Source organism: Sapajus apella, unplaced genomic scaffold (assembly GCF_009761245.1).
Source record: "Sapajus apella isolate SASKATOON/1434 unplaced genomic scaffold, GSC_monkey_1.0 scaffold55, whole genome shotgun sequence".
Classification (NCBI taxonomy): Eukaryota; Metazoa; Chordata; class Mammalia; order Primates; family Cebidae; genus Sapajus; species Sapajus apella.
Window position 1 is genome coordinate 8372956 of NW_022436995.1, and position 14365 is coordinate 8387320.

Here is a 14365-nt window from a genome sequence, read left to right on the forward strand (position 1 = left end):
CACTCAGCTATCTACAGCTAGGAAGTGGGTGAGAGAGTTTTAAAACTGAGAAGGATGGCTTGTGCCTGTAATCCTTGCTGCTCAAGAGGTGGGGGCAGGAGGACCGCTCACTTGAGGCCCAGAGTCCAAGACCAGCTTGGACAACACGGCGAGATCCCATCTCTTAAAAAATTGCTAAGGAAAATGTAATCTCTACTATCCACTTCAGATGTGGCCAAAGACAATTATGAAAAAGAAATTAAATATCAGAAGGCAGAGTCAAGAACCACAAAGGATAGCATCTAAGCTCATGACGCAACTGGGATCAGAACTAACCAAGGAACATGACCCACCTGAAGAATAAGGGGCCCTGGAAATGTCTGCCCAGTGGGGTTTCAGAATTACTACAAAGCCGTGTCTTCTGTTTCTCTCTCATTGTTTCTCTTTCCAAATGGAAATGTTTATTGCAGTCAGTCAGTCCTGTTCCACCAGTTTTTGAGCAGTGAGGGCTGAACAGATAAATTTTTTTCTTTGTAGTTCATGGCTTTTCAGATCAAGAGAGCCAGACCTGATCTACAAGATATCATGGATCACCCATAGTTATTTCTCTCTGATAGCACTTTATACCTTGTTAAATATTGTCACACATTTTGTTTCATCCTGGCAATAACTTTGAAAGGCAGATAGTTTTGCTCTGACTTTGTAAATAAGGAAGCTGAGACTTAAAATGTTAAATAGCTTTTTGCAAGTTTACATAGCAAAAACTATTTATTATGGTGCTTTCTAATAACTAGCATGAAAAGAATTTTAGACAGGAGTAAAATTTTAAATATCATTGCGCAGGAGAAAGATGGATAAACACAAAAAAAAGATCTATAGTCTAAGATGCTACCTGGGAAACGGGCTGAAGCGGGATAGCAATTGGGAATCGGATAGCCAGGGAGTAACACAGGAGCATATTGTCAAGGGCGATACTGGGATACATAAGTACATTGCAGTTCCCTGGGGGAAATGTGTAACATTGAGGGTTACTTTGGTGAGTTGCCTAAGCATAGACTCCTACATCTCTCACATGTAAAATAAAATATGGAGGCCCGGCGCAGTGGCTCACGCCTGTTATTCCAGCCCTTTGGGAGGCCAAGGCAGGCAGGTCATGAGATCAAGAGATAGAGACCATCCTGACCAACATGGTGAAAACCCATCTCTACTAAAAAAAAAAGAAGTATGAAAATTAGCTGGGCATGGTGATGTGTGCCTGTAATCCCAGCTACTCAGGAGGCTAAGGCAGAATTGCTTGAACCCAGGAAGTAGAGGTTGCAGTGAGCCGAGATTGTGCCACTGCACTCCAGCTTGGCAACAGAGTGAGACTCTGTCTCAAAAAATAAAATAAAATATGAAATTATTTTATGGGATAAGGAAAAACAGCTTTGTGTAAGCTTTTAATTTCTGTTACTCCCTCTGGATGCAGGCTAAGAATATGCCTGGTCGCCTTTCTTAGAAAGTTATAGATGTCCTGCCAAACCTAGACATTCTGACTGTGACAAGGTAGCTTGTAACCAACTAACTCTCACTAAAAACGATTATAGGCCGGGCGCGGTGGCTCACGCCTGTAATCCCAGCACTTTGGGAGGCCGAGGCGGGTGGATCACGAGGTCAAGAGATCGAGACCATCCTGGTCAACATGGTGAAACCCCGTCTCTACTAAAAATACAAAAATCAGCTGGGCATGGTGGCGCGTGCCTGTAATCCCAGCGACTCAGGAGGCTGAGGCAGGAGAATTGCCTGAACCCAGGAGGCGGAGGTTGCGGTGAGCCGAGATCGCGCCATTGCACTCCAGCCTGGGCAACAAAAGCGAAACTCCGTCTCAAAAAAAAAAAAAAAAAAAAAAAAAAACACGATTATAAAGGCTGGATAGAGAGATAGATATAAAACAACTGCTTGAAGGCATTGAAGGGCAACTGAAACGGTCCTTAAAAGAACAGAAGGGTAGGCATGGTGGCTCACACCTGTAATCCCAGAACTTTGGGAGGCTGAGGCAGGTGGATCACTTGAGGTCAGGAGTTTGAGACCAGCCTGGCCAACATAGGAAAACCCTGCCTCTACTAAAAATACAAAAACTAGCTGGACGTGGTGGCCCATGCCTATACTCCCAGCTACTTGGGACGCTGAGACAGGAGAATTGCTTGAACCTGGGAGGTGGAGGTTGCAGTGAGCCGAGATGGTACCACTGCACGCCAGCCTGGTGATAGAGCAAGACTCCACCTCAAAAAAAAAAAAGAGAGAAAGAGTCCTAATAAACACCTCAAGCTTCCAGTGGAGACTTCAAAAGGACCAAACTCTAGGACTAAGGACACTTCCCTAGGAGAAAATATTAAACACAAAGCGTAAAGGAAAACCTTTAAATAGACCTGGTCCAACAACAGCTAAAATCAACCCTTAGTCCAGGAATGGTGGCTTCTGCCTGTAATCCCAGGCATGGGATTGGGAGGTTGATGTAGTTAGATTGCTTGAGCCCAGGAGTTTGAGACCAGCCTGGGCAACATGGCAAAACCCTGTCTACACAAAAGAATACAAAAATTAGCAGGGCGTGGTGGCACACACCTGTAGTCCTGGCTACTTGAGAGGCTGAAGTGGGGGAATCTCTTGAACCTGGGAAGTCGAGGTTACAGTGAACTGTGATCAAGCCACTGCATCCCAGCCTGGGTGACAGATTGAGACCCAGTCTCAAAAAAAAAAAAACTTTTAAATAAAAATAAAATCAACCCTTAATACATCAAGATGCGCTGTCAGTACTCTACTTGTCTGCCAAAAACAAAATTTAACCCTCTTTGAAGGAGTTGCTACAGTTTTTCATCTTTAATGACCATCAGCCAATAAAAAAATCATAAGGTATACTAGAAGAAGGACCAAATCATTAAAAACAAAGGGGAAAAATAGAAAAAGATCCACAGGTGATTCATATATTGGAATTATGAGACAGGGACTTTAAAATAGCTAGGACTAATATGTTCAAGAAAACATAATATGTTTGTGTCTCCAAAGATATAGAATCAGATTTTTAACCCAAATGGAAATTCTGGAACCAAAAATTAGTGTGACAAAATTAATAGTTTAATATGTTAATTTAGTAGGTTATCAGAACAAATGACTAGTGAACTAGAAAACAAGCCAGTAGAAAAAATTCCGACTTACATACAGAGGGAGAAAATGATAAAAATGTAAAAAAAGACTTAAGAGATATATGCAACATGGAGGAAACAATCTAACTTTCCTGCAATTAATGTCCCATAAGGAGAAGAAGGAGTGATTTTAAATAAATACTGGCTGGGAATTTCCTACAACCAAAGACCTCAAAGCACATATCCAACCTCATTCAAAAAGCACTAAAAACCTCAGGCCAGATGAATAAAAGAAAGATCATACCTGGGAACATCATGATTATACTACTGAAAATTAAAGAGAAACAAATTTATTATTTATTTATTTATTTATGTTTTTGAGACGGAGTCTCTCTCTGTCGCCAAGCTGGAATGCAATGGCATGATCTCAGCTCACTGCAACCTCCTCCTGGGTTCAAGCAATTCTCCTGCCTCAGCCACCCGAGTAGCTGGAACTACAGGTGCATGCCACCATGCCCGGCTAATATTTTGTATTTTTAGTAGAGACAGGGTTTCACTATGTTGGCCGGGCTGGTCCCAAACTCCTGACCTCATGATCCGCCCGCCTCAGCCTCCCAAAGTGCTGGGATTACAGGTGTCAGCCACCTCATCCGGCCACTTTTCAACATAATCCATGAAAGCTAGAAGACAGTGGGATCATAATTTTAAAGTATTGAAAGAAAAGTCCCCACCACAAAACATTCTACTCCCAGCAGGAAAAAATCCAGTAAATATCCCACACATTCTTGGAAATGAAACCTCTGTGAATTTGGTCTGCAGATAGGGATTTGATGCCAGATCATTGCTGATGCTCCTTCTCAATATGGAACTTTTTTTTTCTTTTTTGAGATGGAGTCTCGCTCTGCCACCCAGGCTGGAACGCAGTGGCGTGATCTCGGCTCATTGCAACCTCTGTCTCCTGGGTTCAAGCGATCTCCTGCCTCGGTCTCCCAAGTAGCTGGGATTACAGGCGTGAACCACTGTGCCCAGCCAATATGAAACTATTTTTTATTGGGGATATAAAATTATAAAATGGGAACCACTTATTGGAAAGGACTTGTTATATTTGTGTTAACAATAGGTCCCTGGAATAGCACTGTCCAATAGAAATACAATGAAAACCACTAATGTAAGCCACAGAGATCATTCAAAATTTTCTTGGGGCAGTATTTTTTAAAAGTAAAAGAAATAGATAAGATTAATTTTTAAAATATATTTTATTTAATCCAGTATATTCAAAAATATTATCATTTCAACATGTAATCAGTATGAAAATTATTGAGATATTCCTACTTTTTTTTGTACTGTCTTTGAAAGCTATGACATGTCTCAATTTATCATACTACTAGCATTTCAAGTTCTCAGTTGCCCTATGTGACTATTGGCTACCATATTGGACAGCATAGTAAGGGATGCAAGAGATGTACTAGGCAGTGGTTTTCAACTCTGGCTGCCCATGAGACTGACCTCAGTGAGGAGCTTTAACGAATGCAGATGCCAGCCGGGTAGGGTGGCTTACACCTACATAATCTATGTAATGCCAGCACTTTGGGAGGCCAAGGTGGGTGGATCATCTGAGGTCAGGAGTTCGAGACCAGCCTGACCAATATAGTGAAACCCTGTCTCTACTAAAAATACAGAAATTAGCCAGGCATGGTGGCGGACACCTGTAGTCCCAGCTACCCGGGAAGCTGAGACAGGAGAATTGCTTGAACCCAGGAGGCAGAGTTGCAATGAGCTGAGATCACACCACTGCACTCCAGCCTGGGCAACAGAGGAGACTCAGTCAAAAAAAAAAAAAAAAAAGAATGCAGATGCCCATGCAGGGCTGCAATTAGGGTAAAGCAAGTGAGGCACTCTGCCTGAGCACAAAATTTAAGAAAACACAGAGACACACACAACCCTCATTAATAAAAAATAAGTAATATTTTAGTGCAATATTTTGACAATGAAAATTACTGCAAAAAATTTGTTGTGAATAAAATACCAAAATTTTTAATGAAAACAGGACCAGATTACTGATTTTTTCCTTTGCCTCGGGCTCCAGTATGACTCAGCATGGCCCTATGCCCATGACCCACCCAAGACCGAATAAATCAGCATTTCTGGAAGTAGAGCCCAGCATTAGATGACTCTAACGTGCAGCCAGCATTGGCAGCCACTGTTTAGTCTACTGTCTGTCCTAAAGCTCAGATTTCCTGATAACGTGGGAAGTTGATGAGTGGTCATAATTCTGGCATGTGATTTTTTTCCTAAAGCACCAAAATATAGTTTTCTTTTTTGGGCTTCCAGTAATGGGAAGTTCACAACTTCACAGGGCAGTCATTTCCACTGCTGGACAACTTCAGGGTGACCTCTTATTTATTTGAAGAAAACTGTCAAAAGATAATTAAAAAAAAAAAAAAAAGGTAAAGCCATGCCTCTCATACAGATATAAAAATAAATGCATGATAAAGATTTTATTTAACGATGGAACTGCCAGGCGCAGTGGCTCACGCCTGTAATCCCGGCACTTTGGGAGGCTGAGGCTGGGAGGATCACTTGAGCCCAGGAGTTCAAGACCAGCCTAGGCAACATGGTGAAACCCTATCTCTACCAAAAACCATATACAAAACTTAGATGGGTGTGGTGGCACATGTTTGTGGTCCCAACTACTCAGGGGGCTGAGGTGGGAGGATCACCTGAGCTTGGGGAGGTCAAGGCTGCAGTGAGCTGTGACTGCACCACTGAACTCCAGCCTGGGTGACAGAGTGAGACCCTGTCTCCAAAAAACAAAACAAACAAAAAGAGGGAACTAGGCAGATATTATAATGGGCTCAAAAGAGAACCCCAAAACAGACATCTGTATAGATCAGGAATATTGAAATGTGCAAATGGAGGCAAAATAGGTTTTTCCACAAGGGGAACAGAAAAGGGAAATCAGCTGAGCCTTGTCTCTCAGTTACCTATAATTTACAGAATTATAAAATATCTCCCATAGACTGATAAGGCAGCAGGGAGAGCTGTAGACCAGTGGTCCCCAACCTCTTTGGCACCAGGGACCGGTTTCATGGAAGACAATGTTTCCATGGACGTGGAGGGTGTAGAGGGAGGATGGCTTCAGGATGAAGCTGTTCCCCCTCAGATCATCAGGCATTAGTTAGATCCTCATAAGGAGCATGCAACCTACATCCCTTGTTTACACAGTTCACAGTAGGTGTCCTGCTCCTATGAGAATCTCATGCCACTGCTGATCTGACAGAAGGCAGAGCTCCTGCAGTAATGCTTGCCTGCCTGCTGCTCACCTCCTGCTGTGTGGCCTGGTTCCTAGCAGGCCACAGATTGGTCTGGTACCAGTCCGAGACCCAGGGGTTGGGTACCCCTGCTATAGACAACTCATAGTTTCCCATTGAAGTACAAATTATTTTCCATGTAACAAATTGCTACCATGTATGTACATACATACAGATATATATATGTATATATATATATACATTTCTTTTTTTTTTGAGACAGAGTTTTGCTCTTGTTGCCCAGGCTGGAGTGCAATGGAGCAACCTCGGCTCACTGCAACCTCCGCCTCCTGGGTTCAAGTGATTCTTCTGTCTCAGCCTCTGAAGTAGCTGGGAGTACAGGCACCCACTACCATTCATAACTACTTTTTTTAGTAGAGACAGGGTTTTATCATGTTGGCCAGGCTGGTCTTGAACTCCCAACCTCAGGTGATCCACTTGGCTCAGCCTCTGAAAGTGCTGGGATTACAGGAGTGAGCCACAGTGCCCAGCCTACCCTATATTTATTTATTTATTTATTTATTTATTTATTTTTGAGACGGAGTTTTGCTCTCGTTACCCAGGCTGGAGTGCAATGGCGCGATCTCGGCTCACCGCAACCTCCACCTCCTGGGTTCAGGCAATTTTCCTGCCCCAGCCTCCTGAGTAGCTGGGATTACAGGCACGTGCCACCATGCCCAGCTAATTTTTTGTATTTTTAGTAGAGATGGGGTTTCACCATGTTGACCAGGATGGTCTCGATCTCTTGACCTCATGATCCACCCGCCTCGGCCTCCCAAAGTGCTGGGATTACAGGCTTGAGCCACCGCGCCCGGCCCCCTATATTTTTTTAAACCATCACTCTTACAACAGTGGTTTTCAAATTTTGATGTACACAAGAATCATCCAAGAAGTGAGGTAAAAGGCAGATTGCCTCCCAAGTCTTCCGAGCTTGGATGATGCCCATGAAAATGCCTTTTTTTTTTTTTCTTTTTTGAGGCGGAGTCTCACTCTGTTGCACAGGCTGGAGTGCAGTGGCACGATCTGGGCTCACTGCAACCTCCGCCTCCCAGGTTCAAGTGATTCTCCTGCCTCAGCTTCCCGAGTAGCTGGGATTACAGGTACATGCCACCACACCTGGCTAATTTTTTGTATTTTTAGTAGAGACGGGGTTTCACCGTATTAGCCAGGTTGGTCTTGTTCTCCTGACCTTGTGATCCACCCACCTCGGTCTCCTGAAGTGCTGGGATTACATGCGTGAGCCGCTGCACCTGGCTGAAAATGCCTTCTTAACAAGCACACTAGATGATTCTGATGCAGGTGTTCTGAGGATCATATTCAAAAAGCACTGTCCTAGAATAATACTTACTCCAAATTCTAGTAACAGCCTTTTCAAATGTGTTCTCACAATATTTGAAGGTACCTCTAGATTTCAAATCAGATCAATCTTCGTAGTCTTTCTGTGCTAGTAACATTTTATGTACTTTGTTTCTGAGATAATGTACTATTTCTTTTCTCCCCATTCAAATTTTACAGGACAGGCAAGGAACTGTTTTTATATTATATGAACACCTGAAGAGAGACAAGTTGGGAATGTTGTGAGTATGAAGTGTTTCTGAGAGTTGTAATAAGCTAAGGAAATAATCACAACTAACAAGAATGTTGCTTCTCAGGCATTTTAATCAGCATGCTGATTTATTAGAAGTCTATATTTAGAGGCCGGGCGCAGTGACTCACACCTGTAATCCCAGCACTTTGGGAGGCCAAGGAGGGTATATCATGAGGTCAGGAGATCAAGACCATCCTGGCCATGATCAAGACCATCCTGACATGCTGAAACCCGTCTCTACTAAAAATACAAAACAAATTAGCTGGGCATGGTGGCATATGCCTATAATCCGAGCTACTAAGGAGGCTGAGGCAGGAGAATCGCTTGAACCAGGGAGTCGGAGGTTGCAGTGAGCCAAGATCACTCCATTGCACTCCAGCCTGGCAACAGAATTAGACTCTGTCTCAGAAAAAAAACAAAAAAATCTATATTTAGATCTTCAGGTATTTTATAAAATGACTGTAAATGTGTTAGTGGGGGGTTATAAATATAATTGATTATCCGAAATTGACGGATAAGGTTTAGACTTAACAACATATTATACTTAAACACAAACACAGATAAGGCACATCAGGTCTCACTCATGGGGACCCCGCTCAGTTATCCTAACTGTGGAAGGCAGTTGTCATTCTGGCATGCTTAGAAAAGTGCTCTGTGCTCTGGTGATTTCTCAAGATGTCCCCCCAACAAGCAGGATCTGTGGCCCCTCCTCAGATCCAGTTTCAGCACGGATGCAATCTTCTTAAGATACACATGTGCTGAGCACAGGCTGCTGGCAACACTTGGAGGCTTCCACATGTCTCCCAGATTTCTCTCTGGGATATTTTGGAGCCTAGCAAAGCTGTCTTCTATCTGGGACTCAGAATTTAGAGCCACAACCTTGAGTCATCTCTTATTTCATATCTTGGCATATGGTACCTTTAAATCATTCTACCTAATTGAAAACTGTCTCTGCCCTAAATTTCTCTTCCTTGTAACCTCTATAGCAGTGTAGATATTGTGGCTTCACATTGAAACACACAGAAACATATACACAAAGACCTGGTCTCATAAAAACTAACCAAATAGCCAGTGCCTCTACTAAGCACTGATGTTCCTGTGCAGCCTCAGTCCCTCCCTCCTCAACCTCCCCTCTGCCCTACTGTGGTCAGTCTCTTAGAAACTGATCCAAAGAGGTGTACACTATAAGCAAATGGCTGCATAGGACAGGCTTCAACTTCCTGATACAAAATATAGTCCTTTGTTCTGCCAAAGCATTATCAGTTATAACAGACCATTATCAATACAGTGATATTCACCCCATTGATACTTTTTTTTTTCTTTTGAGATGAAGTCTCGCTCCGTCCCCCAGACTGGAGTGCAATGGTGCGATCTCTACTCACTGCAACCTCCACCTCCTGGGGTCTAGCGATTCTCCTGCCTCAGCCTCCTGAGTAGCTGGGATTACAGGTGCTCACCACCATGTCCAGCTAATTTTTATATTTTTTAAGAGAGATGGGGTTTCACCATGTTGGTCAGGCTGGTCTTGAACTCCTGACCTCAGGTGATCCACCTGCCTCAGCCTCCCAAAGTGCTGAGATTACAGGCATGAGCCTCCACACCTTTTGAACTTAGGTAAATGTTCTGGTTTCCTCCCCTTTGGAACTACAATATGGCTACAATTTAATCTGGCACTTACAGTCTTAAATGCTTTTCGTCACCTGGGAAATCTTTTCACTACACCACAAAGTCTACACTGAATGAAACTGTTTGAGCCCTCCCCTCCAGTTTCAATCATTCCCCAAGATCTCATAAACATGCAAAACGTTTTGGGTCTTGTTAAGAAAGTCGCTTCCCTAGGGACTCTTCACCCATTTCTCACACTGCCCTGATAGCAACAGAAATGAGACCTCAATCCATAACATCCCAACAAGCATGCCTTCATCGTATCTTCCCAGGGCCTTCACATCCAGAATGATAACGGAGCCAGTGACACCTCTTGGCATGTGCAGGGAAGGATCTGCCCTTTGCTTCCCAGTGATGTTCTGCCCCTCAACTCCCTCCCTGCTCTACCTTTCTCTATCAGAAAATTTGAAAACATTTTATCAACAGTACTAGGCACAACTCTAGGTGTTAGGAAAACAGCAACGAGCCCTGCCCTCAGGGAGCTGCCACTGTAGTGGGGTGGGCACACAGGAAACAGGTAAACGTGGTCTAGCATATCAGCTGCTGACAAGCCAGGAAAGGGGAACAGCAGTACGCTAGTAGCTGAACGATCAGAGATGAAATACTTCCCATTTCGCTCTGCCCAAACTTGACACTGTGATGTCAGGGCTGGGCAGAACATAGACCACCGACCAGGATTTGCCAGGAATGACTGGGACTAGAAGAACCAAGCAGTCATCTGGATTTGAAGTTGGCAAGCAGGAGAATATGAAATTTGTATTTTCCCAAGTTATGAATCTAAGCAGGAAATGTTCAAGGTCCAAGTGTATTTCTAAGCTCAGGAATTCAGACAGATGGGTTAGTTAGGTACAAAGAAGTAGAAATCAGAACACAGAGATAGGAACTGTGTCTTACTGGGCACCAGCTGGCATGAAAGATTAACTGCAAAGGAGAAGCTGGGACAGGACTGGAACTAGACAAACCCTTGTGAACATACAATAAGGCTGGGAGGGGTGAGCTCCCTTCGGGTGATGGCTGAAGAGCGGCCAGACGGGCCAAACAAAGGACCCAGGATTCAGGTGCCTGGAGGTGGTCATCCTGAGAAGCAAACAGCTCATACCATCAGGAAAGGTCCAACCACAAAGCGTAAAGGGACAACCTGAGAGCTAGGTCAGGGGAAGCTCCACCACAGGCACTCAGAGAGGAGGCCACTTTTGGAGACCCAAGCTGGAAGGGGATGGCATGAGGCAAGCCTGTCAGCAGGCAGCAGAGCCCAGCAGAGGCTGACACTTAGGAGCAGGACTTGTGTCCTGGAATTGATGGGATGAGACGGGGGTAAGTATCACCAAGGCAGAGGCAGAGTTCCTGAGGTGTGGGCCACAGGAAGAGCTATGCAGGGGGGTACTTGGGTGTAGAGGAACCAGGCAGGAGGAAAACCATCACAGAAAGTAAGAGATAAAAGAAGAGGCTATTTCATGAACAGAGAAACTCCCAGTCATAAAACTGACCTAGCAGCAAGGTGAATTTGATGCTGAAGACTGCAGAATAAATAATTAGACTGGTAACCAAGAGGAACTTGCCCAGCTGTCCCTACACCTGCACCTGAGATTTCAGGCAAGGGCGCCTTGATCTGCAGGCCAGCCTTCAATGGTAGAAATAGCCCTATTGACCGGGCGCGGTGGCTCAAGCCTGTAATCCCAGCACTGTGGGAGGCCGAGGCGGGTGGATCACGAGGTCAACAGATCGAGACCATCCTGGTCAACATGGTGAAACCCCGTCTCTACTAAAAATACAAAAAATCAGCTGGGCGTGGTGGCGCGTGCCTGTAATCCCAGCTACTCAGGAGGCTGAGGCAGGAGAATTGCCTGAACCCAGGAGACGGAGGTTGCGGTGAGCTGAGATCGCGCCATTGCACTCCAGCCTGGGTAACGAGAGCGAAACTCCGTCTCAGAAAAAAAAAAAAAGAAAGAAATAGCCCTATTGATGTACCCTCCAGATAGTTATTCCATTCACACATCCTTCAGGGAGGGCACAGTTGATATGGGCCTCTTGAAAGCCTTTAGTCCTGTTCTACTGTTTTCTGTCCATCTTATTCTCATCCCTAACTGCGGTCATAGAACCAGAGAATGTTAGAACAGGGAAGGGCCTTCAAATTAATTGATTCTCATGTTATAGATGAGAAACTAAGGCTTAGAGAGGGGAATTGATTAGCCCGGGTCACACAGTATGTGATCTGTCTCCTGATCCTGTTCTTTTCTCTACACCACAAAGTCTACACTGAGTGACCACCTTGTATAGGGAGCCCTATAATGCTGCAGGATGGTTTGCAAGCTGTCTCTGAAATCTTTTTAAAGTGGATGTTCGGGTTTCTAAAGACAACTGATCATGAACAGGGCACATTCTCCTCTGAACATAGGCAGGGCACTCTTATTAAGTAGCAGGAATAGCTTGTATACATGAAATAGAAAATCAACCCCAGATAAAAGTCTCCAGAATACTGAGATGCAAATGTCTCCACAGACAGGGAAGTCATTCAGCAAGGATCACACTTATCGACAGTTCTCCTAAACTAACTTAAACCATTTTTAAAATGAGCTCATACAACGTCCTAGCTCCGTGGTAGCCTTTCGCTAGAAATGACTGACCCTATTGCTATATTCTGCTAAGTTGATTAATAAAAAATATTTATTACGCAAGTCCTTTTTGTTGACAAGTTAAAATGGAGTCTCATCTTTCATATCTCCCTGAAGATTGCCACCTTGTGAGATTGAAAATACTCATTAAATTCCATCACCAGACAGGCACAAATGAGAGGGCGATTGTTTTTAAGCATGTGAGGGGAATCGTTGGTAAACTCATTTGTTTGGATATCATTAACAGAACAATCGGCGAGGATCTCCAGGGGGTCCTCATGACCTTTGCTCGCAATCTCTTCATCATCCATCAAGAAATATCAGCACCTAATATGCAAGGCGAGACCAATTTTAAGGTGAGGTGTTAATTAACTAACGATTCTGGTTAATTTCTATACAAGGGCTGAAAATACCTCATGCTGTATTGTAAACAAGTGCTAAACCATCTTTTTTTTATTGTAAGCAGTACATATTTTACAATGTGCAGGGTCAATACTGTAAGGTTCCCACTGAAGCCGTTAGTTAAATTTAATAGTCTGAAACTTCTTTGAAATAGAGTTGACTTTTAACTTGCTGCCATTTTCAAACCCCAGCTCATAAGATAGCAGAGCTTTCTGATGCTGAAGGTGAGTCTGAAATGTCACAGTGGAACCAAACAGCGATTGTCACAACCAAAAATTGTGAATGTTACCTATCTATATTCCAGATAATACAGTGTCTGACTAGTGATTCCTGGGAAGCCCTCGTTTCTAGAGCCAGAGAAGTTCTAAGACCTGAGAAAGCAATGTGTGTTAGGGAGAAGCAGAAAATATAGCATGTATGTGGGCCATCCACCCCACCCGTTTCTCCAAAGTGGGTTGAATTATTTCACTGCTAACCTTTAGAAGCCTTCATATGACCTTTAAAGATGTTGGTCCATCAAATCCAGTTGAGTATAATTGACTAGAAGTCTCCAAACTAAACTACAGGAACAAGGTCTATATGGAGTTTCTGAAATACTATCTGAGCAGAGATGATCACATGGTATTGAACAGCAAGGTATGAATCGAATTCCCAGCCTAGGCCTTCATTCATTCAAAGGACACAATCAGGCCGAGCGCGGTGGCTCAAGCCTGTAATCCCAGCACTTTGGGAGGCCGAGGCGGGTGGATCACGAGGTCAAGAGATCGAGTCTATCCTGGTCAACATGGTGAAACCCCGTCTCTACTAAAAATACAAAAAATTAGCTGGGCATGGTGGCACGTGCCTGTAATCCCAGCTACTCAGGAGGCTGAGGCAGGAGAATTGCCTGAACCCGGGAGGCGGAGGTTGCGGTGAGCCGAGATCGCGCCATTGCACTCCAGCCTGGGTAACAAGAGCGAAACTCCGTCTCAAAAAAAAAAAAAAAAAAAAGGACACAATCAGAAACCACATGTGGTTTTCTCTTAAAAGTCCAGCAAAAGCTTCATAAAGTTGTAATTGTAATACATTTTTAATTCAAGCTGCAGCCTAACTCCTTTAAAACAGTAACATTAACAATATGATTTTATGAGCTGGAAGAATGACCACTGCTTTTCCTACCACATGATTGAGAAGATTCAGGAAAAGATAGACCAAATATTACATCAATGTTCACTGGTCCTAATGGATCTATGCTCATCATTTACTGTTTTTGTTTTTTTAGAGATGGGATATCTCACTGTCTTGCCTAGGCTGGTCTCAAGCTCCTGAGCTCAAGGGATCTTCCCCCTTGGCCTCACAAAGTACTGGGTTTACAGGCATGAGCCACCTTGCCCGACTTCTCATTTACATTTTCAGTTCCTGCTAGCTGGTAGCATCATCTTACCTGTTAGTGCCATGTGCAAAACTCTGAGCCTCTCTGCATTTGATCCATTCGGCCTGTCTAAATATAGCTAATAATCAGGATCAGGTGGTTTAACCTCAAATCCATGCAGACTAAGTTGATTCTGAGCCTGTCTTGCTGTTGGCAGAGTCAGCCACCCCTGACAAAATGAAGACTATCTCTCTGCCCTTTCTCTGACTTTCAGAATCATCAAAAGTCAGATGTTCTCAGGTAGCTTTTAATTACGTCATGGTTTCTAGCCTTCTCAG

At 43.8% G+C, this 14365-nt stretch overlaps 1 protein-coding gene across 1 annotated transcript in view; it reads left to right on the top strand.

Moving 5' to 3' along the window:
• IQCH (IQ motif containing H) overlaps nucleotides 1-14365 on the top strand; it is a 197492-nt gene that overhangs the window by 177266 nt on the left and 5861 nt on the right. Inside the window, exons 15-16 of the mRNA XM_032244599.1 lie at nucleotides 7925-7986; nucleotides 12522-12630. Coding sequence (XP_032100490.1) covers nucleotides 7925-7986; nucleotides 12522-12630 — 171 coding nt within the window. The remainder of the gene's footprint in view (nucleotides 1-7924; nucleotides 7987-12521; nucleotides 12631-14365) is intronic.